Here is a 24,932-nt window from a genome sequence, read left to right on the forward strand (position 1 = left end):
AGGATTAGAAGCCAAATTTTGAGACTTACTTCAAAGATTGGAGTGGGTATAAAGGTTTGTATATCTGTTGTTGAGTTTTATTTTTGTTTTAGTTATGGGCCCATCAAATCGGCAATAAAAGTAAATGAATCTGGGTATTCGTCGAATCCTCTTTGTAAGAATTTCGAGAATCCGTGAATCTTTTCTGTTCATCTTATATTGTGTGGTCAGAAATCATTTTAAATATTTTTATTTAAAATTAAACACAAACCGTACCTGATAAAAACTGATTGTACGATTTACGATGAATATAGATGATATTTATCAAAAGGATCCGGAGAGGATCCTCTTGGAAAGTAAATGGCCAATTGTCCAGGTGTTGAGCATTCATTCATGTCCAGTCACTAGACAGAGGTTCTTTCACGGCGGAAAGGAACAGCAGGGAACAGAGTGTGAGAGAGACCTGCAATTGTGTCTGATTGTCTCCGTCAACTTGCCACCGGCGTTAAAATTCTCCTTATCCCGATCGACGGCGGCGATCGATCTGTAAATGCCATAACAGAATTCGTAAAACCTTTCCATATATTCCGTTTCCGGATAATTACAATTCCTTGTATCATCTATTTTTATTAAATTCTCTCTTTCCCTCTCTGTCTCTGCTCCCCCACCCTCCCACTTACCTGCATTATCTGCCATAATACGACGCCGTCGCCGTTTCACCTTCCGGCTCCACTCAGTCTCCGCCGCGACCTTTCCATTACAGGTAAGCGTCCCTTCACTTCACTCCCCGCATTTCTCTACCCCTCAATTTCTTAGTATTATCATCAATTTTACGTTTTAATCAATCTGTTTGGCTTCCTGGAGGATTATAAGATAATAAATCAACAAAACCACAGCCAAACACTTGAATTAATTAAGTCACACTCGTGTTTGTTACTGTTAGGGTTTTGATTTCAGAAACTAATTGTGTAGAACTGGGAAACAATTCAATTAAGCGCATTTCATTTTGTTTAAAGTTTTTGTTAAATCACTTGTCATTAACGGTGCCGGTGCCAGTGCTTGTGCTTGTGCATCCCTCTCGGGTTTTCTTGATACTAATGCAGTTTAGCTGAGTTGTTATTATTATTATTGTTATTGCATTCAGATTTCAGAGGCCTGAATCAATATAGTTTAGATGGAGGACGAAGAAAAGTCACACAGTGAATCGAATACCAAACAACACGCGTCCAAGGAGGATCAGACTGGGCAGCTACCTCAACTGGAAACCAACGATCAAGTTATGAGGGATGCTACTGAGGACAACCCGCCTACTCATGAGGCAAATGTTGCTGATGTTAAAGTCAATGAGGCTCTTCTTAGTGATGTGCCCATAGAACACAAGGACAATGCCAGCAATGCCAGTGACAGGAATCAGCTTAAAACTGTAGATGATAAACAAGTGGGAGTGGGGGAGTTGAAGAATGGGTTGAACGATACTGAGGTACTCTACTTTGAGTATATACATGTCCAGACAAAACGTTGTTGCTTCTGAATGACTTGACTCAAATGAGTATTCTTAGTCCTGCAAAATCTCTCTTCTTTTCCCTTCACGTTTCCTGTTTCCTTTCCTACAACAATTTTTTTCCTTTTTTAATTTGCAGATGGCTGAGGCTGAGGAATCTGGGGATGGGACACCATCACAGCAAGCAGCATTTATGAAGGAGGTGGAAAGTTTCTACAGGGAGAATGCCTTGGAGTTTAAGGCCCCAAAGTTTTATGGAGAGCCGCTGAATTGCCTTAAGTAAGTTTCTGGTTATAATTATTTTCACTATTGAAGTCATGTTTACCTTTTGGGTATAAAAAGGGAGTTATGCATGTCTGAAGGCTGAAATCAGGTGTTGACTAATTTCTGCATACTTTTTGTGCGATGTAGGTTATGGAGAGCTGTTACTAGATTGGGTGGCTATGACGTGGTATGTATACATCTTATTGCATGTTGAAATAATTAAAATTAATGCTCAGCATAATCATACATCTGTTGGCTATCATCGAGTTCTGTTATGCATGTGCACAACATTGCAAAGAACGCTTGCACTCAAGTAGATTTTGATTCAAGGCATTACTGGTTTATAAGTTTAAGTGTTTTTACCAAACCATGCCAAGCTTAATAAAGTTATGTTTGTCCTATCACTAATGTATTGTCTGGTGTCAAATGCTGGGATAATATGATGGATGCATGGTCTTTTAATAAATTGTTTTTGTTACTTCAAAATTGACCTGATTGGTTATACTAAATTAGGTAGCAGTTGAAATATAGAATGCTCATTCATGGTGTCTGAGGGAAAGTTCACCAACTATATACAGTGGTTTTGGTAAACTAACTTTGAGAAAATCAGGGTGCTATTATTTCAACAACAACTAAGCCTTATCCCACTAAGGCTAAGTAGTGTCGGCTGTATGAACCTAGAACGCCAGTATGCTCGGTTTTGCACCAAGTCTTCCGTTAGCTCCAAGTACTCCATGTCTTTTCTCAAAGTCTCTTTCCAACTCTTCCTAGGTCTTCCTCTACCCCTTTTGCCCTGAGCCTCTATCTCATAATCTCACTTTCTAATTGGAGCATTTGTAGGTCTTCGGTTCACGTCCAAACCACCTTAACCAATTTTCTCTCATCTTGTCTTCAATTGCAGTCACTCCTACTTTACCTCGGACTTCCTTGTTCTTAATCTTGTCCTTTCTTGTGTGCCCACACATCCAACAAAGCATTCTCTTCTTTGCTACACTCATTTTTTGCACGTGTTGATGCTTGACCCACCAACATTTCGTGCCATAAAGCAGTGGTTTGGTGGTAGGAAGTTTGTGCTGAGCTGTTTCTAAGTACTAGTTTTAGCAGAACTGAGTTGGAGTTCTTGAGTAGAAATCTTCTCCAAGTTCGAGTTCTTGGTACTCTTGGTGGTGTTTCATCTTTGTGTCAATGATGGATACGAGTGGCACTTCCCTAATTTTTTTTTTTTCTTTTCAAGAAGATAGGTTTGGAGTTATGAATGTCTTTTTGAGTCACTTATCAGTAAGCCATTGGAACAGAGTTCTTTTTTTTTGAGTTGTGTTCTGGACATGTATGAACTTTATGCAGTGGCTTGAATGTAGTCTATTTAATGATACTTTCCTTAATTTGTTTGGGAACTTTCTATTATTTGATTTTCTATTAATTGTGTGATTTGATTTGAGTTTTGTATCACTGTTGGATTTGGACTGACCTCTAGACTTCATGCAACTCTTACTTAAGACTTTGAAATTGGAATAATGTTGACCAGAAAACCTAGCTGACATGGAAGTGGACACTGACATCCTATTTGAATAGTCTTATGCAGGAAGTTGATCATGGCCTTGAATACACGGGAAACTTTATTTTCTTCACAATTTTTGTTTCGTCTATTAATCCATTATTCCTTTGTAGTAAACTTTGCCTTTTCAGCGCATGTTATATTAAAGAATGATAGAGGAATGATTGTTACTTTTGTGCTATTAATAAGATAATATTATTATTTTATTTTATAATTATTTGCTCAAAATTCTAGCTGTCGAGGGTTTACTATTACTAAAGCCATAATTTATAAGCAACAAGTCCTAAGGAGTATTTATAATTTTTCTGAACGCTTGGTCATGTTTAACTTATGAATCTGGATGAAGTTAGATTAATTTATATTTAAATATTTATTAATTGAGTTATACTATGGCAACTGTAGGTGACTGCATCAAAGTTGTGGCGGCAAGTAGGAGAGTCCTTCCATCCCCCCAAGTAAGGAACATTATTTTTACAGTTGATTTCTAGCAGTCATTTAGGACCTGCATTATTCTTATTAAAAATTCAGGACCTTGATCACTGCTATAAAAGATTTACAACCTTCTGAGATTTGGGAGTTTAGATATCCTACTGTTGCAGGTTGTTGCAAATTTTGGTATGTAAGGTGCATATAGCCTGTGTTCCCAATAAAAAAGAAAAATATTTCTGTCATATAAAATTTAGAACCTGCAGTGCTTTGGCATTTGGAGTTTAGCTTTTTTTTTTTCTCTACTGGAGGTCATTTTGGATTTTGGTTTGTAACTTGCATATAGCTCATGTCCCAGAAAGAAAAAGTTTCAGATAACTAACATTGTTACTGCTATGTTTCCATTCTTATCTTTTTATATTTTGGCCAGTAGCTTTGTATAATCCTATGTTGCTGGATGTATTGCAGCTCTCTTTTATGTATTTATTTTCATCTTTTAATATCTGCAAATCCAGTGTTCAATTTACTATCTCTCTCTCTCTCTCTCTCTCTCTCTCTCTCTCCCCTTCAGGACGTGCACAACAGTATCTTGGACTTTCCGCATATTTTATGAAAAGGTAATGACTTTTCCGGGGACAAGAGGATCAGCAACTACAAATCTTTTCATAATAGATACTTGATCTTTTGGTAACCATTTACTCTTCACGATCACTATAGTACATGTGCTTCTATTCATTTAGAAATTAGTAATGCTAACTGGGTAGTAGCGACGTGCCGCTTTCATAACATGACGTGGATATTCTAGTTAATGATTTAAAAAACTTTAGAATAAAGTATATTTGTTATTTCCTGTCCACATATGGGGATTGGGGGATATGCTATATTTCTACACTGTGGTCAAAGGTGGAAAACTGATTCTCACAGGGAACTTGAGCCCACTTAAAATGAATTCTATGAATTTGTTACTATTAGACTCTAATTCCCAGGTATGTGGTCAAGGATTGTTTCAGTAATTGTACCAAATTGCTAGTTGTTGTGGAAGCTTCGTATTATTTCATGCGTCCTCTGTTCCCTAAGCTTATCAACTTGTGCAGGCACTTTTGGAATATGAGAAGCATAAGAGGAAAATTGGTGAACTTCGACTTCCTGTTGGACCTATCACTCAGTCTACAAGTGTTGAGAAGGAGGTGAATTTTCCATTTGTTTACATTTTAATTCTTTGATTCTATGATTTTCCATTTTTTTTGCTAGGTTAATAGGATTGTTGAATTAACTGACCAGAAAATTTTCATGGTGTTGTAACTGTTGTAGTTGCCTTTCTGAATGTTCAGCATAAGGCCTCTTAACTGCATAGTTGTATGCAACGGACACCTTTCCCTTCCTCATCCATTGACACTTATATTTTTCTTGTGTAGGCAAGTGCTCATCAAGCTCCTGGATCAGGCAGGGCACGAAGGGATGCTGCAGCTCGTGCAATGCAGGGTTGGCATGCACAGCGTCTTGTTGGATATGGTGAGGTTGCCGAGCCTACTATTAAGGTTTGTTGATTCTCTATGTCTCACTATAATGATTGTACTTATTATTGTATGCCTGGAAAAGTTGCACGCCATTTAACACGGTTCAAAATTTTCTTTTGAAATTTCTTTTACTTATAGGACAAGCACTTGAGTTCTATCCCAAAGCGTGAAAAGAATCTTAAAAGCATTGGTATGTTCCCTTGCAATGAAAATTCTTCTGGCTAATCAATATTTTATTGCTAAAATGCATTTACTGTTTACATTGTCTTGTCAGGTTCGGTTAAACACAGGACACCAACAAACCTGGAGCTTTCAACTACAAATATTGAGGCAGATAAGCAGTTAAGATCATTACTTGCTTTTCATTTTTGTAGATATGTTTATTTTGCTATGATTTCTCTGTTCCTGACCAACTCTTCTCCTTACTTGTTCTAGTTGAATATTTTTACTTTCATGCATCGCTAAAAAGTGATGGTGTGTTAACATTCATTTGAAATTTGTGGAGTCTGTTTTGTTATGCTTGAATTTGAATAAACTTTAAGAATAATTGTGCACAGTTTTTCAATGGTAACTCTCCATTTGCATGTAAGAAGCAAAGGACTTTAACAAAGAAATTGAGATTTTCCTCATTGGACATTTGAGTGCCCTTTGTACATTGGGTGCTGATAGTGGAAGAAATAATATGAACCTTTTAAGAAGGCTGTTAATATGTACCATTCCTTAGCTGACTCAAAAGTTACTCATTCTATAAAGTAGTTTGCTAAGTACATCTCAGATAACAAATTTGTGTGCACGGCTGCATTTATTTATCCTCTTGTTTTTTTCCTCATCAAATCAATGCGACATGGTTTTCATCTGGTAGGGTAGTCACAACTGTTGTTGATCTTGGACCTCCAGCTGATTGGGTGAAGATCAATGTACGAGAAACTGTAAGTGTGTTTGTGTATTCTTTTTCCTAATATGCTTCCCTATATTGTAAATTTTATTGAGTTGCTGGCTATCTTTTGTTGGTCCTGACTACTTTTCATCTCTACATTCTCAGAAAGATTGCTTTGAGGTATATGCTTTGGTTCCTGGTCTTCTGCGTGAGGAGGTAAACCCTTGTTACCCTCTTCCTTTCGCTCTTCTATTTACTTCTCTTTTGTGCTGGTTTATATGTTGTATGATAACATGGGGATTTTTGCATGTTCTTTTTTAATAGTTATGATTGATGGCTATGATTAATCAGATGCACTGTTATGGTTATGTTAAGATATTTTATTACCACACTTCTGAAGTTAATTCATTCACAAGTATTATGGCTACTGATAACGATATTCTTTATATTTATTAAATCTATTGAAAGGCATTAACTGCAATGGTGTGTAAAGGCAAGGCGTTTTAGTCCTGCAAGGCTACGCTTAAGCCTTTCAGGACAGGGATTACTTAAATAAGAAATAAATAAATAATGCATGGTAACAGTACTAACTGTCATTGAAGTATAATACTTAGTCCTCAAAACATAAAACACTCAATTACTCATACTTTAATGAAATCAGAATGAAACAATCCAAGTTGAACCCTTGCTTCTCAAATAATTACGGAATATTTTTTTAGCAAGACAACACTGTCAACATAGCATTACCAACAGATGAACCGATTGAGTTACATATGTAGAAATTATCAACGTTAACAACACAAAACAGTGCAAAATATTAGCTTAGGTCATATATTTATTCAGTTCTGTTCAGACTAAAGTATTAGTCTACTAGACACGTTTGAGGTGGCTGGAATAGAAACATTAACATAATATTAAAGGAAAAACAAAGAAGGAATATAGAATGGAGCTGTTTAGAAGTTGAGCTAATCCTATTGGAGTGTAAAAGAGAAAAGAAAAACAAGGAGTATGGTATGGAGGTGCGTGAAGTGGAGATGGGACTTTGCTGGTTTGCTTCTTGTGGGAGTGAGGCATGGAGGTGGGTTTGAAAGATCTGGGATGCAAAGCTAAGGGGGAGAAGATAAAGGGGAAAACTACATGTTTTAAAATCTGCTTACTAAAAAGAAGACAGCTGTTAGACCTCAACATTCAGTTTTAATAAAGATGTTTGTTTCATTTGAAAGGACATGAGAAATGAACCAAATGGCATTGTAATGCATAAAAATTTCAAAGGATGCGGACTCATCTTCTTTGCAAAACCCTAAACCTCAAACTTTGCAGCCGCCTTGCTTCCATCGTGTATGCCAAATGGGAAGTCAGTTAAAGAAATGGTGCCTAGAGGCAAGTTGTGGGTGTTTTGTCTTAATTCTAGGCTCAGTATTAATCTCCATCTTTGACTGGTTCTTTGCAATGCTAGGCTCAGTATTTTAGTTGGTGCTCCATGATTGGGTTTGCTAAAAGATCCATTGGATGGTCCGCCATCATTCCCTTTCTTTTAAAATTAACTTGTCAGTAAATCAAAGTCTTCAATGGTGGACATCTTCATTGACTGGATGAACTTCTGCCACATTTGAATGTTATTGACACCTCCATGCCTTGAGGTAGTTATACTTGGTAAGCATTTTCACCATGATGCTTTAGTAGTTGAAATGGACACTTTGCCTTTTATTAGTAGAGATGCACATGAATATCTACTTGGGTTTCTTCCAAATTTTCCTAGATAGTTCCAAATTTTCCTAGATAGAGAGGTAGTTGGCACTTTTTACCTTTTCCATTTACCCACACTTCCTCACAATGGACCCAAAATTACCTTTGTCACATCATTCAGGTTTGTATTGATGTTCCGGAAACCATAATAGAGAGCTTCTCCATCATATTGCCGAGGCCTCTGTACTAGCATCACACCATACTTTATCTTGATAAAACTTCGACATAGAGAATGATACAAGGCAATGAACATCGACTTTTACCTCAATCCCTTTTTTGAACCAAGAAAGCCTGTAAAAAGTGGGAAATTCTTAGTTTTAAGTTTGAGCTTGTCAAGCATTTCTAGTGATATTTTGTTATTTAAACTTCCATCAACGATCACGTTGCATAACCTCCCATTGGGAGCCAATCTGGTGTGTTGGTTCACCAGTCTTTGCCTTCAACATATAAAGTCTTCAATCTTCATACTTCGTTGAATCACAAGAGCTTCTATATTATAACTCCATCTATTCATTCTAAACAGGATCTTGATTCTCTGTTCTAAAAATTTTCCAAAAACTGAGCTTGCTTGACAAGATTTAGGAAGTTAATATATGAACATTGCTTGTACATGTCATCTGGGGCACTTGTAATTCTTAGTCAGTTGGTGTTTGAATATCCTTTTTCCCTTTTCAAAAGCCTATGAATTCATCTATTCTCTCCCTTGGACTGGATAGTAAGATGTCTTTGAATTACGACTGACAAAACCATTAGTCATTTAACTAATTTTTTGCTTTGATATTTCCGCCTCTGTGGCCAGTTTATAGAGTTCATAATAAGACCAATATGATTGTAATGTGCCCACATCATAAATTTCCGTATGTAATCCTGCTAAGTAACATGTCCATGATTTCGTCATCCTGTTGATTTAGGCCACAACAAATCATGAGTAAGTCAAAAGAGATTTCCAAAGCCTCGACTTTGTTAGATGGAGAGGAGGTATTCCATGTAAATGAACATTAAAGTCGAATAATAAGTTTCTAGACACAGATTTTTTATTTTTTTTTATTTTTTATTTTGATGAAGAAACAAATTTTTATTGCAAAGAAACAATAAAAAAACAAAAGTGGACAAAAAGTCTGCAAGGGCACAAACAAAACAAGATAAATAGCACCATCACCCATACATTTAGAAACTATCAAAACAACACAAAACTAACTAATAGCTACATTCCAGTTACGCCAAACTTCTGAAAAAGACAAATCTCTAAATTTTGTAGTAACCGAAGCCCATAGAGACATTATCCCACATATCCTCCCTTCTACTGCCTTCGTTGTCCTAAAGAACAAAAAAGATGTCCAAAGCCTTTGGCTTTGTTAATTTCTTAATCTCCCTCATTGATTGGTCCTATGTGATGCTAGGTTCATTGGATGATAATGTCTCCATATCATCCACATCTCCTTTGAACTTTTTGTGACTGGCAGAGGAAGTTAATCATGTGGCACTTGCACCATTTGCAGAAATGTGTATTTCTCCCTTTTCATGCATGTCTTTATGCAGTATTTGTGCAGTATTTGTGCTCATGTGTCTAAATATGGAAGAAACTAAAGGCCCATTTGATAACCATTTTGCATTTAGTTTTTGGTTTTCACTTTTTGTTCTTGGGATATGAGAAAAGTATATGGGGGAAAGGTGGGATGAAGAGGGGTGATGCGAGTTTATTTTCCAAATTCTAAATTTCTATGCTATGAATCCAAAATGAGGGAATTGTGGCACGTTAATTTATATATTCTGACTTTTGTCATTTGTGCAGTATTTGTGCTCGTGTGTCTAAATATGGAAGAAACTAAAGGCCCATTTGATAACCATTTTGCATTTAGTTTTTGGTTTTCACTTTTTGTTCTTGGGATATGAGAAAAGTATATGGGGGAAGGGTGGGATGAAGAGGGGTGATGCGAGTTTATTTTCCAAATTCTAAATTTCTATGCTATGAATCCAAAATGAGGGAATTGGGGCACGTTAATTTATAAATTCTGACTTTTGTCCAAATTCCAAGTTTATTTTCCTCATCCAAACAGAGGAGGGTAAGTGAAAAGAACTGAAAGTAGTTTTTGGTTTTTGTAGTTTTCATTGTGTATATATACCTCTTCTATATCTGTCTCACCATCTTTCCTCCACTCTTCTATATACATCACTTCTCCCATGCATTTCCCCTTTTCTCTTGAACAAAAAAAAACTATTAACGAAATGATTATCAAACGGGATCTGAATTGTTTAATTGTCCTTAAATATGCATAATATAGCATCAGTTGGCGTCTGGTTGGAAATTTTCCGCACCATCATTTTTGACATGAAGATAGTTGTCCTAATCTATGGCGTTCCTCCCCAGGTCCGAGTTCAGTCAGATCCAGCTGGACGTCTTGTTATAACAGGTCAACCAGAGCAGATTGACAATCCTTGGGGTATCACACCATTTAAGAAGGTATCTAATACTTCCTATTAGCTTCTATGGTTCGTGCTTGGCTCAGAAATAAATATATGTTACCTGTGGGAACCCAAGGAACCCAAAAACCCAAAGATGGTTCATCCATATTTCCAAATTAGCGGAAAAGATGAAAATAATGAAGGGAAGAAAAAAAAACACGGTATTGAATGGGGGATGTCATTGGCAATCCAAATAGTCATCATGGACTCCTCCCTAATAGAAATCAATGGAGGGAGAGGTGCATGATGACAATTTTGGAGTGCTAAAAACAATGCTGAACTGAATAACAAGAGCTTTATGGCTATGAAATGGGTAACTATATGAGATTTTCACAGTTTTGTTGGTATAAGAAACTTATACCTAAAATATGTTATCAGTCGATTATCTATGTACAGAGGCATGAAGTTATCATACAAGTTATTGTAAACAACATGTTTTATAGATGCATATGGTAATATGTAAAAATTGATCACAGTTACAAATACAGTGTATTTAACGTTTTACAGGTTGTGAGCTTACCTGGAAAAATTGATCCCCTTCAAACATCTGCTGTGGTTAGCCTGCATGGGCGGTTATTCGTGCGTGTTCCTTTTGAACAGTGATGGGGTTTGAAGTTTCATCGCATGTCGTGGATCAATTGAATAATTTTTTAGGGTGTTTGCAATATTATTGTTCTTGTTTTTCTTCTTTTGGGGTTGTGAAAGAAGGTTGCAACTAGTTCAGTTGGTGTTAATGCATGCTAGTTTAACAACTTGATTTACTTCCGATTTTGGGTTTGGTCTTTAAATTTTTCGCTTGCTCTTGGGATTTCTTTCGACGCGATATACGGCCCCGTCTACGTAAATGCACATTTTAGTGACGAGTAAAAGGTTCGATTTTTTTTTTAATATTTTAAAATAACTAAAGTTGGGTGGGTTGAACTTGAAGCCGACTCGTTTAGCTGTCTATGTCGACATAAAGAACCACCTAGACCTTTCAAAGACTATTATCAAATGTAGCCCTCCTCTTAGCTTCTCTTTTTGGAGTTCAGCTTTTCAATTACAATAATTGATTCAAATTCAACGGTTAAATTTGAAAACATCCAAAAGTGATTTAATTAACTAAAAATTTAAAGTATAAACTTAAAAATAATATATTATTGAGGGGCTACGTTTAATCTTTTCGGTTGGAGATGATATATAAGTATAGCATGACACTATTTATTTAAAAATGATATTTTGTAAGACTATAATTATGAATGTGACTAAATTAAGCCCTTCCAATTGGAGATGACTTTTACATATACAAGGCCAGGAGGGATCAAGAATGCTGCTTACATCCTTCTGAATGCTTGATTGCCTAAAACATGCCTCGATTCCTTGAGCATAATGGCCATGCATAAATGTGATAGGGTTGCATCTCAGGCTGCTTTATTTGTTTTTTATCTGAATAGGATGGGCCAGTCCACCGCGTTTATTGGCTAGACCGATTCAAGTACGACTCAAGCCCGTATGTGAAGAATTTACATGGTAATGTTCATGCACCCATGCCATCCATGAACATGCATGAATCATAGGCATTTGTTGTACATATGTCATATGTATAAAGAAAAAGGCATGGAAATATGACAAGCATTATATTAATATTATTATGTTTGAAGAAGAAACTGATGAGAGGGAAATTAAATTGCTCTCAGATTTCTTGCATGTAGAATGCATGTAGTGGTATAAAACGAGAAGAATATCCACATTATTATTATTTTCTTGAAATGTTGCAAAGTCTCAGAACTTGAAAGTAATTACTTTAAGCAATCGAAAAAGAAACAAAATGAAAACAAGGCGTGATAAATGTCTTTGTTCAACAAGCAATATGTTAGTCTACTAAGTCTAGCTCGGGTTCTCCCTTGAAAATATATATGCACATTAAATTCTTTACCATTTGAGAGACTTTGATAAAACAAACAACATGCAAACAACTGATATTGTTTTCCTTTTTCATACTAGACCACTAGAAAAGTTTACCCTTAGCCAAAAAATATGTTTCCCGGTAACGAATTTGCTTCCGTATGGCTGACCGGTGGTTACTAACAATTGGATGTTACGCTCACTTGTTTTCATTAATGAACGAATATGAAAAATTCTCTAATTAAATTTCCAATTACTAGCAAAACATTCTTGGAGATGACAATGCATTGGAAAATTTGAACCCAAATCTTATATTTGAGTCTCATATGAGTCTAAGGTTCTCCATGCCACTTAGGCCATCTCCAATCGAAGGAGGGCCAAAGGGCTCTCTTTAGCCCTGTAGCCCTCTAAGAAATTATATTTTAATGAATAGTGCTAGACCATATTTCATACCATCTCCAACCGAAGGGGCCAAAGGGCCATAGACCAAACATAACCCTGTAACAAAAAATCATCTCAAACCAAGAGGGCCAAAAGGCCATAGGCCAAACATAATTTATTATTTTAATTGAATTAATATAGTAATTAAATTAAACTACATTATTAAAATAAGATTTTCGGACATATTGGAAGATTATTGAAAGAGGTGGCCATTTGAAAATTATTGAAAAAAATTAAAGGAAAGATTATTGGAAGAGAATAGAATGTGAAGAATTGAAATAAAATGAGGTAAGATAGTATGTAATGGTGAAAAGTATGTGAGAAATGGTGCAGGAAAAAAATTCGTCCAAAAAAAAAAACAGTGGGCTAGGCTCATCGGGATGGCTGGAGATGGCTAGCTCGCTAGCCTAATTTGGTGGTTTTGGCTCGGTGGGGTACACAAGCCCTTTGGCCTAGCCCTTAGTTGGAAACGGTTTTCGTGTCATTTCGAGCTATTTTTAACCCTATGGTCCTATGGCCGAATCGGTTGGAGATGGCCTTAGGAAAAGTATTATTTAACCAAGAAAAATGAGAATTGAGTCCAATTATGAAAACTCAAATATGAAGTTTGAGTATAAAGTTTTTTCCTCCAATGCAAACCCAAAATGAGTCGTAAGATTTGAATCTTGGCATTGGAGAAGAAAACCAAACCACATAATCCACCACCTTTCTGTGACCCAACTATTTTAGTCTTTGCATTGGAGATGCTCTCTTACTAGCTAGGACCTCAAGTTCCACACAATCCTAAGGTGGGATGAGAGACGGATGTTCATATGGTGCAGCTAGCAAAGCATCTCTAAGCGTACTGTATTTACGTTTTATAGTCTCTATTGCTGTAACGTTTTGGTCAGCGAACCAAAATTTGAAGAGATCTGGAGATGCTTTTGGCCTCGTTTCTTGAACTCAGTTTCTAATTCTAGGGTTTTGCTTTTTTCTGTTTCTGTAAGGGAAGACCGAAACAGGCTTTTGAAGGTGCTTAAATACTTTGGCTATATATCTTGTGTAACCGTAAAATCAACTCAAGGAATCAAAAAAGAAAGAGAGAGAACTGCATGGAACACAAAGATCTTGTAAGTGTGAAGCTAGCTACCCGCCCAGTACAGGAATAAAATAGATATTATATGAATAAATGTGTTTTTGTGTTAACACAAATTAAGATACAAATATCCACATTAATAAGGATTAGTAGGTTTTTTTTTGTTTTTTTGGAGAACAAGGATAGTAAGTTTGTGCGCATGATATGCTACTCAAAGTTAATTAGAAATCCAGAAGCAGAAATTTAATTTATATTCAATCAAGAAAAAAAATAATGTACTAGTACTGCCGGAGAAGGATGGATATCATATTAGAAACCACATTAATAAACCCTAGAAATGTGCATCGATCATCACAGAACAATTAACTAACATTTTTGAAATTAATAAACTAGCTAGTATATATAATTATAATTATAACAGAGGATTAAATCAATTGCTAGCTAGGTAGAGATTGAAGAAAGTAGCAATTGATTAATTTTACTGACCTTGCAAAGTTTGTTTGTTTTACATCGACAGTACTCATCAACACCAAGCTAGCTAGCTAGCCCTTCATCGACATTGGCAACTTTAGGCTCAAGATATATGATCAAGATCATCGTTCTTTCGTTTGTAGATGTGCATATTTATATATGAATACGAAAGCGTCTGAAGTTATCACCGTACATATCTCATGAAATCACTCCATAATTAGCACCAAAGTAGTACTAGTACTAAAACGGAGGCCGCGGAGTACTTCCACTTCCACTTCCACCACCCCATCCGAAGAAGTCATTCCCCGGGAAGGGATAGTTGGCCGCCATATTTCCTCCCAAATTAAAAAGCCCAGCACCTCCACCTCCACCTCCGCCGCTACTTCCAGCAGTACCATCACCAAGACCGCCAGACACCCCAGAAGATTGGGACCCCGTGGGTTGATGGATTTGCAAGCTGCCTCCGCCACCACCACCAGTAGGAGTAGTAGTTCCCTCTTCCGGATCATCCAATGGCAATCTCTCAAACACCGCATTTGCAAAAGACGCAGCCATCAAAACCACAGGCCCGGAGGCCATCAGCGGTCCCACCACGTTTCCTCCCACCACTTGTCCCTGCCCCCCGGACAAGAATATGGAGAGTCCGCCGGCACCGGGAGGAGCCGGAGGCGGAAGCACCGTACCGGAGAGCGATAGTAACTCGAAGCGTCCGTGAAGAGTCACCACGCTTCCCGGAGGAGCAGCTGGCTGACGCAGGGTGACGTTGGTGACAGTGCCGCTGCCGCTGAGCACGCAGACGCCTCTGCCCCTGCGCCTGGCGTAGATGGAGACGCTGTCCATGATGTCGGCCCCATCGGAGACCTCAAGGACGTGGGAGCGGAGGGCGTTGGGGCTGTCGCGTGTGACGATGATGGGAGGCTTGGGTTTGTTCTTGGAGCCTGCAGGACGGCCTCTGGGACGGCGGGTGGAACCACCAGTTCCACCTCCGCCTCCACCGCCACCAGAACTGGTTGCGGCGGTATCGGAAGATTCGATCTTAGTAATATTGTGGTCTTGGTCGTCGTCCTGGTCATCATCATCATCTTGTTCTTCTTGTTGATGATGATGTTGTTGTTGTTGAGGAATAATAGGATGGTGATGGAGTTGTTGGAGTTGGAGGTGGAGTTGGGGCCTGAAGAGCGGGTGGACATAGGGAGAAGCAGTTGAAGTTGGGGCTGATGAGGCGGCAGAGACCGAGGCTGACTCATTTATATTGTACCCTGCCATCGCATTCTCCCACCACTTACTATTATTTGCCAGAGCTTCCTCTCCTTTTCACTTATGAAATTACTTGACTAGATCCAGCAGATGTTCACAATACATAAAAGAGAGTCAGAGAGAGTGGGTAGTCATATACATCGATCGGTTACTCTTAGTAACCTAGCAGTTAAATTGTTACCTTCAACTAGATGAGTGGTTTAGGCTGTTTTTGCACAGTCTTCTGTACTATATTCAACGTCAGGCAGCCAGACAACAGTTACAGTTGAAGTTACATACAAATATACGAGTCAACTGCTGCACCCCCAGAAAAACTGACGATATTCAATTCCCAATCCCAGATAAAGCTAGCTAGTCAGTGAAGCTTATATCTAGCTTAATTAGCAAGTTACAACAAAATTACAAGCCGCCAAAGATCCAAAGCTCCAGTGAGACTCGACTGCCGCTGTAACGTTGCTGTCTGTGTCTCCTGGGGGATCAAATATCAATCATGGATGATCGATCAGGTCTTCAAACAAATAAAAGGGATCCGAGTGATATGCCACGATTGAGCTTGAGCTGTGGACTACTTGTGTGACCAGAAAACCCACGCGCTTCCGATCAGTTTCTGAACTGAACTTGCAAATTTGGAGCTCCTCGATCTGTGAATATCATATATGAATATGAAAATGGGGGAGTGTGAGAGAGAAGAGAGAAAGATACGAGAGTTTTGAGGAGGGGTTGGTGGAAAAGCGTGTGCCCAAAGCACAATTCAAGCAATTACCAAGACAAAAACAAAAGACCATCGCATTGCATTGGAGAGATTTTTTAGTGTGCTAGAAACACAGCTTGTATATTAAGTGTCAGAGTATAAGTGGTTGAAATTTTTTTAAGTATCTAACCATTTGTGTTATAACATTTATATATATATATATATAATTTGTATTATAACATTTGATGTAGCATATCGTGTTCTCATCTCACTAAAAAATTTCTCATTACATTGCATTACGCACACTTTACCCCATCTACTTTTCCAACCAAATGCTAAGTTCCAGTTTTTGTTTTATAGTGTGATTAATTGTTAGAATATGAGCATAAGTGTAGGTATGTGTATTTTGGCCGGATGTTTGAGTTCAAATTGATTTAGAGAAGTCTTATTGGAAGATGTTTGAGTTCAAATTGATTTAGAGAAGTCTTATTGGAAGATGTTTGGATGTTCTAGTATTACGACACAAATGTGATTACCGAGGGTCAATTGCCGTCGGAAAAAAACATTTTGTTTTTTCCGAAAGGAAAAAGCCCTCGTTGGTCCTCGTAAATGCTTCTAATGGAAATACATCTATTTCTATCAATGATAGGAAATACATCAATACTTTCAACATACATGACCCATTGTTAATAGTTAACTTTTCGTCGAAATTGAAGTTTAAAAAATGACCAACTTATTTCATTTTCTATTTGTCAATGTCGTCGCAAATACTTTTTTGACTGTTGGAAGGACTATTATTGAGGGCAATGCTTTGTCGAAAATTGGGCATTTTTGGCATAAAAATGTTGGACAAAATTAGATTCCGTCATAAAAAAGAAGGAAGTGTTGCAGTCATATTTAGAATAGGAATGTGATTGTGTAAATCCTAGTAGATCTAGGAATATCTCTTATATTCATATTAGAAGTTGATTATCTATTAAGAATTGTAATCCTAAAAAGGTAAGGATTTTACCTATCCTACTATAAATAAAGGATTTAACACACACCTCACAATTAAATTGCTTTGTTCTCTTTCTTGCTACCGCCGACCCCCTCTCTAGTCCTTAGATAGCTCAGTTAAATAGGCATACAACACGTTATCAGCACGCTTTTATCAGAAGCTGAGGAATTGACGGATCGTAGGAGGAGGCTATCTTCCACAAAATTCAAAGGCTTTTATTTGTTTTTTGCCAATCAGGTACGCTTAAAATAAAGGAAGATATTTGAAACGTTCATGAAGCATGAAACCATTCCCCATGATGCATGAACCCCTCTATGTTTATATTTTCCTTACAATATATATATATATATATATATATATATATATATGTTTCATGCATTACGCAATTAAATTGCTATGTGGAATTGTGAGTCAAAGAATATTAATAAATTAGAAGCATGTTAGGGTTTTTCAAACCCTAGTGAATTCGAAAAAGAGAAAGGAAATTGGGATTTTTACGGCAGTACCGCCGTGACACCACCACAAGGACAACTGCGCTATCCTGAAGCCCAGCTGCGTGGAGACCCCTTTGAGATGACGTCGTTTGACGTCTTGGACCTTTTTCAAAGCCTTTGGGCTTTACTGCATACTATGGACAACCAGGCCGAATGCCTGGTTTAGTTTCTTACCACGGGCATGTAGCCCCGACCCACACCAGCTGTGCTATTGGGCTTAGCCATTGCCACGACCCAGGTTTCTATCAGCTAGCCTATGGGGTTGGGCTTAGTCTCTGTGGCCCAAAATCGAAACCCAGCTGCGGCTAGGGTTTCCTTGCACACCCCCAAGCCTCTGGGCTTGCTCTCACACGTTGGTCTCGGCTCAACCACGCTAGCAACTTGATGTTGGGCTTCCTATCTCTCGGCCCGTGGCCTGCAACCACATGTGGGCTACTTTTGCAACCTTAACCCTGAGCCCAAAAGCCTTTAGGGCTTTGCCCTACTTATGGCACCCAGCCCAAATACCATTAGGCTATGGTTTTTTTGAACCCAATGCTAATTTTTGGCATTATTTTGCTTCCACGATTGACCCTGTATGGTCCCAATCTATTGAATTAATTAAAAGTGACATGCAGTCCATTAATCTAATAATTAAATCCAAAATTATTGACCTGAAGATCACTTTTGGACATTATTGATTCAATAATTTATTTCTATACTTTGAACCGTTGACATACTTTCGTAGTAACGAAGCTCTCACACTTGAGTTCTTGAAGAAACCTAAATCCACTACACTTAAATCAACATATTGCATTTTGTGTTTCTTGCAGGAACCTCTCCTTTATGAACTAATCGTTCATAAAACTAAATTGAACCTGTAGTTTCATATTTAGTGCTTTTGAAACCCGAAGTTTTCATTCAAAATTTACCACATGAACCTGTAGCTTTCATGCATAAATTAAACCAATACATGTTTATAGAACCCGAATGTTCTATAAGTCTATGGATCACCATGACTAATCACATTTTTTTGTACCCTCTATTTTAGGGACATGTTGAACTTGAACAAGCTCGATTTCACCGCTTTGGAAGTCTCTGGAAGAAACTACCTGAAGTGGGTTTAAGATGTGAAGCTTTATCTCACCGCAAAGGGTATTAGAGCCACCATCAAGGCACCTACCAACGACAAACCTGCCGACGAAGCTTAGAAAGCTACTGCAATGATCTTCATTCGAAGACACATCCATAATGCTCTGCAGACCGAGTCCCTCGCTTAGGAGGACCCACTCACCCTCTGGCTTGCTCTGGCTGACTGTTTCGATCACCAGAAAGACATATACTTGCCTGAAGCAAGACACGATTGGAAGCATCTTTGCTTCCAAGACCTTAAGTTCGTGAATAAATAAAACTCTGAATTTTATAAAATCCGATCACTGTTGAAGTTCTGTAAAGTGGAACTAACCGAATCAAATCTCCTGGAGAAGACCTATTCGACCTTCTATGCCACAAATATTGTCCTGCAACAACAATATAGGGCACAGAAATTCACCAAATTTTTGGATTTGATCTCTATACTACTTCTCGCTAAAAAGAAGAACTAGCTTTTGATGAAGAATCATCAAGCTCGACCGACTGGCTCGAACGTCGCCCCTGAAGCGTATGTGACCAATTCTAGCAGCCACAAACGACGCAAGAATCATCATGGTTGTGGCAATGGGCGACAAGCCCCACCACGGGCCCAAGGTCCATAGAATCAAGGTCTACCCAAAGGAGGAAATGTGACCCAACAACGTCCATCCCTTGCCCCTAAGGCCCTGAACTTCAAGAACAAGGGAAAAGCTACAGTTTAACCGGTTTCCACTGAAATGGACATGTGTTACCGCTATGGATAAAAGGATCATTGGTCACACGTATGTTGAGCTAACCCCGAGGCCAGTGCCAAGTATCATTCCCGTCGTGAGTCTAACTTTGCACATGTGGAACATCCGGAAGATGCTACTACATCAATGGAGATATCGGATTTTCAAGAGGTGTCAGCTCCTATGGACGAATAAATTAGACATGTTTTTAGGGTGTTTACCCTTAGTGGCAAAGCCCACTAGGAGTGGCCTGCCCCTCTCCCCTATTTTTTTTAGGTTTATGGTTTAATTTTGAACAATTTTTCTAAGTATTTGGAATAGTTTGTTTGGTTTTGGTTTGTTTTGAATTATGAATTGTTATTTGATGGATATTATTTCTCGAATTGCTTAATTGAATGAATGGAATTATATTTATACATGTGACCAATTCAATCAATTTATTTCTAGGTATATCTAGTGGGGAAGTTAGTTATCTGGCTGATAGTGCTACCATGCACACCATCTTGCGTAATCGACACTATTTTATGACTTTATGCCCAAGAAAGCACCTTTGACAACTTTTTCAGGCTCATCCAACCTGATTGAAGGATATTGAAAAGCCCATATCATGTTGTCTAATGGTACAATCTTAACCATTAAAGAGACACTCTATTTTCCACATTCTGGAAGAACATTGTTGAGTTTTAGAGATATTCGAGATAATCAATATCATATTGAAATCACTGAAGATAATGGTTCTGAATTTCTTTGTATCACTTTGTACAAATATGGCCAGAAACGTATTCATGAGAAGTTGGAACATCTCTCGAGTAGGTTGTACATCACAACCATTTGCGGCATAAAAGCCCACCATATGGTCGACCCTATGCCTGAGTTCTAGAATACTTTGCTGCTTTGGCATGACCGTTTGGGACATTCTGGATGTGACATGATGCGCCGTATCTTCAAAACATCTCGTGGGTATCGGTAACCTCCCTATGTTGGATTCCCACCATGCAAAGCGTGTTCTTTAGGGAAGTTGAATACTCAACTACGTACCAAAATGGGTTGTCAGAGAAAAAAAAGAATTTATGTCGGTTATGATTCGCCATCAATTGTTCGCTATTTAGAACCCTTGACAGGAAATCTCTTTACCGCACGTTTTATGAATTGTCACTTTGATAAGATAGTCTTGCCATCGTTAGGGGGGAGATAAGCATGCTAACGTTCTTGGAGAATGTCATGAATTGTCGTGGTATGCTCCCACTATGTCTCATTTAGATCCTCGTACTACCCAGTCTGAAACTGAAGTGTGACGAGTTATAGATCTTCATAGCATTGCTCAAAGCATGCTAGATGCTTTTAATGATCTAGCAAAGGTGACAAGATCACATATACCTACTGCAAACGCACATGCAAGGATAGATACCCCACGTACGTCGCAATCTCGCCTGGGAAGGTTGGACTGTCCCTGAAGGTGGGGAGGCCGCACTTTCCATATGGCCAGGTATATTGGCGGCTAGCCAATAATCTGCTCTGACCCTGAAGTGTGGCAAACCCCTTGGTTCAAAGGATTCACAACCTCGGAAGAGGAAAACGACACCAACTAATGACCTTAGTTTGAATTCAACTATCGTTTACTCATCCGTTCCAACGCATGAGGTTATTCTAGATTACGGTGATGTCTTAGACGAGACAAACCGACTCCCAAGAATCGTAAGATTTCAGTCCACTACGCAATATTGAATGAGATCATCGTCAATGATGCATTTGCGCACACAGTAACTACTGACATCATGTTTAGCAATGACATTGACCCACACTTTGTTGATAAATGCCGACGTAGAATGGATTGGTCAAACTAGAAACAAGCAATCCAGGTCGAACTCGATTCGCTTGCAAAACAAAAAGTGTTTAGACCTGTTGTTCCTACACCACCACGTGTGAAGCCAATGGGCTACAAATAGGTTTTCATGAGGAAGCGTAATGAGAAGAATGAAATAATACGGTACAAAGCACGCCTCGTAGCGTAAGGCTTCTCTCAGCACCTTGGGATTAATTACGATGAGACGTATTCCATCGTAATGGACGTTATAACATTCCACAACCTAATCAGTTTGGTAGTTTCCGAAAAACTGAATATGCAGCTTATAGACGTGGTAACCGCATATCTCTATGGGGATATAGATACAACAATATGCATGAAAGTTCCAAAAGGACTTCTATTGACTGGTTCACTCTCGATTAGATTGAGGAGGCCACTCTATGGATTGAAACAATCTGGGCGGATGTAGTATAACCGTCTGAGTGAATATTTGACAAGTTAGGGTTATGTGAACAACGAATTATGCCCATGCATTTTTATAAAGAAGTCACATTCCGGATTTGTAATCGTTGCAGTTTATGTCGACAACATGAATCTCATTGGAACTCCCGCAGAGCTTGAGGAAATTGCTACTCATTAGAAATTGAAATTTGAGATGAAAGATCTTGGGAAAACTCGATATTGACTTGGCCTGGAGATCAAGCATTGTTCGGATGGAATCCTAGTACATCAATCGAACTACACCTAGAAGGTGTTGCGACGTTTTAATGAGGATAAAGCGAAGCCTTCGAGTACACATATGGTCGTTCGAACTCTAGATGCTAAATGAGATCCCTTTCGCCCAAATAAGGATGAGGAAAAGATTTTGGAACCCTAAGTTCCTTACCTAAGTGCAATTGGGGCTTTATTATACTTAGGTTCAATGCACTAGACCCGACATCTCCTTCGCTGTTAATCTTTTGGCTAGTTACAGCAATGCGCCCACACGCAGGCAATGGAATGGTGTTAAAGACATTTTCCGCTACCTCATGGGTACGACGGATTTAAGCTTGTTCTATACCCCCGAATCTTCTAGTGTTGCCGCCTTTCTCGGTTCTCGGATTAATTCTCACCTTGTTGGATATGTAGATGATGGATATCTGTCTGACCTACATAGGGCATGTTCTCAAATAGGTTATGTCTTTATTGTTGGAGACACTGCTATAACTTAGAGGTTTACCAAGCAAACGCTAGTTGCGACTTCTTTGAATCATGCTGAGATTCTTGCTCTTCATGAAGCATTGCGTGAGTACTTTTGGTTGAGAGCAGTTATGGAATATATTCGAAGCACTAATGGTCTTACTTTCGTTGTTAACTTTCCTACGACAATCTTTGAAGACAATTCAGCATGCATCAAGCAGTTAAAGAAGGGATACATTAAGGGAGACAAACACGAAGCACATAGCGCCGAAATTCTTTTATTCTCACCAGCAACCACAACATCAGAACATTCAAGTCAAGTAAATCCGTTCCTAGGACAACCTGACTAATCTCTTCACTAAGTCATTGTCCAAGTTTACTTTTCAGAAGCTCGTTTAAGGAATCAGTATGCGTAAATTATCTGAGTTGAATTGCTTGTAGTTCTCTTATTTGGAAGTTATGTCTAACTCAGGGGGAGTATCCTGAAGCATACTCACTTGATCTTAATGTACTATTTTTCCTACGATTAGGAGCATTTTCCCACTGGGCTTTTGCTACCTAACGAGGTTTTGATGAGGCACCCATCTTGCTACCTAACGAGGTTTTAAGATCTTAAAAGTGTGAGAAGTATTTTAATTTATTACATTGGTTTTTTTTTCTTTTTATATTTATTTGTACTTATAATATAGTCCTACATATTTACTTCCAACTAATCTCGAGATGTTCAAATGTAGCTTTTTATTTTTCGTAGTAATGTTCTAAAAATCGCTCTAGGCCGCCGCCCAAGTGCTAAACCGCGAAGCTCCGCTGTAACTTTGACCAGGACGTTTACAAAAAGTGGGGAGGAGGTAGGCGGCTACCTAGACACTCTAGACAGTCTAGGCGGCTGCCTAGACACTCTAGACAGTCTAGGCGGCTGCAGCAACAGTTTAGGCAACTTTGGCTATTTCCAACTCACCGTTTGCAGGCATCTGCACGAGCGAGATATCCATGAAATATTGACAATTCCCCCCCAAAATAAAACTCAAACCTGCCGCACCAGTAGGGATGGGCAACGGTTATGGCGTACGGGTAACCGCGGTTATTTACTCATAACCATTTATGTTCATACCTGTATAAACGTTTACACGTTGGGTAATTGCCTAAACGGTTATACTCATACCCATAACCGTTTATAAACGATTAACCATACCCATAATCGCATACCCATTTAACCGTAACCGTTTAATACCCGTTTACCCATTTACCCTTTTTAACCCGTTTATCTTTTTTTTTTTTTACCATTACCCTTTTTCCACCCGTCTACATTGTTTTTTTAACAACTTGAAAACTAAAAAAAAAATTGTTATAATTTTTTTTGACAATTAAACACCGTTATAGGTACATTTATCATACATTTCCGTATTTTAATTTTTTAAGTCCTTATACCATTCCAATAATTGAAATAATAGTTTACAGACGATATTTTTAACTGTTACCAATGAAGGTAAATATAATATTTGCTAAGTATTATTGGGTTACAAAAATTGTTTAGAAGACATTTCTGTCAATTTCACGGTTACCCGCAAAGAATTTAAATTAATTTGGCGAATTCCTTGATGATGAGAATCATCATTCCTGTAGCAGTGTTATTGAGAGAAGGACCGATGAATTCCTTGCTAATTTATTGGGTGCTAAGTATTATTGGATCGAGAACATGGTTTGTGTTAGTTTTACATATATAAAATAAATGGGTAAACGGTTACCCGTTTATAACCGCATTTAATACTCATAACCGTCCATTTAAATTTTGCAGGTAAACGGTTATACCCATAACCGTTTATTTATCTAAACGGTTATCTATAACCGTAACCGTTTAATTTAAATCAGTGGGTAACCGTGATTACCCATAACCAATGGGTATTTGCCCATTCTTACGCACCAGTGATATTTCCAATTCACCGTTTGCAGTTCATAGTGCTCGTGTGCCCTACACCACAACTCCAACTGCTCCCTGAAATCAACAAGATCAACCAACAACTTCAACACTATCACAACGTCTATGAGAATTACAATCCAAGATACATTTTCACATACATATATTCGAAACGAACTTGGAAACATGTTAGGCCCATTTGAATAATCAACAAGTACAAGGAAAATGGTGTCTCACTTGTATCGTAATGGCAGCTGAAGTCCCAATAGCAGCAAGGTTCCCGTTTGCTTTTGTATTTACTAGTTCCTTCGCAACAGAAACAGGCAATTCTCAAACGAATACAATATGGAAAGCATATACTAAAATTACATATTCAGTCAAAGAAATTATCAAACAAACATTTGGAATGAGGATTCCCCCTCAATAATTTCAATCAGTCAAAATACAATATAACATTCACCCAAAGATTGATACCAAGATTTCAAAAGAAGCTTAACCAAAACATTGACTCGTTACTCACTAAGTTATAAAGAACCAATTATATAAGACCAC

General features: G+C 38.2%; 2 protein-coding genes across 2 annotated transcripts; one reads left to right on the forward strand and one right to left on the reverse strand.

Annotated features, from left to right (window-relative positions):
• Positions 1-341: 341 nt before the first annotated feature.
• Positions 342-11,080, forward strand: LOC126626369 (AT-rich interactive domain-containing protein 5-like). The gene is made up of 14 exons (XM_050295690.1): positions 342-742; positions 1,124-1,459; positions 1,620-1,759; positions 1,892-1,931; positions 3,702-3,754; positions 4,297-4,342; positions 4,820-4,912; positions 5,141-5,263; positions 5,381-5,432; positions 5,517-5,583; positions 6,105-6,171; positions 6,285-6,335; positions 10,234-10,326; positions 10,836-11,080. The coding sequence occupies exons 2-14, from the start codon at positions 1,154-1,156 to the stop codon at positions 10,929-10,931; spliced, it is 1,227 nt and encodes a 408-aa protein (XP_050151647.1). The 5' UTR covers positions 342-742; positions 1,124-1,153; the 3' UTR covers positions 10,932-11,080.
• Positions 11,081-14,090: 3,010 nt separating this feature from the next.
• LOC126626370 (AT-hook motif nuclear-localized protein 25-like) lies at positions 14,091-16,206 on the reverse strand. The gene is made up of 2 exons (XM_050295691.1): positions 15,638-16,206; positions 14,091-15,533 (listed from the first exon to the last, which is right to left on the reverse strand). Exon 2 carries the CDS (start codon positions 15,463-15,465, stop codon positions 14,440-14,442), a length of 1,026 nt encoding a protein of 341 aa, XP_050151648.1. The 5' UTR covers positions 15,466-15,533; positions 15,638-16,206; the 3' UTR covers positions 14,091-14,439.
• Positions 16,207-24,932: the final 8,726 nt, after the last annotated feature.

The sequence above is a fragment of the Malus sylvestris genome, chromosome 6 (genome assembly GCF_916048215.2).
Source record: "Malus sylvestris chromosome 6, drMalSylv7.2, whole genome shotgun sequence".
Classification (NCBI taxonomy): Eukaryota; Viridiplantae; Streptophyta; class Magnoliopsida; order Rosales; family Rosaceae; genus Malus; species Malus sylvestris.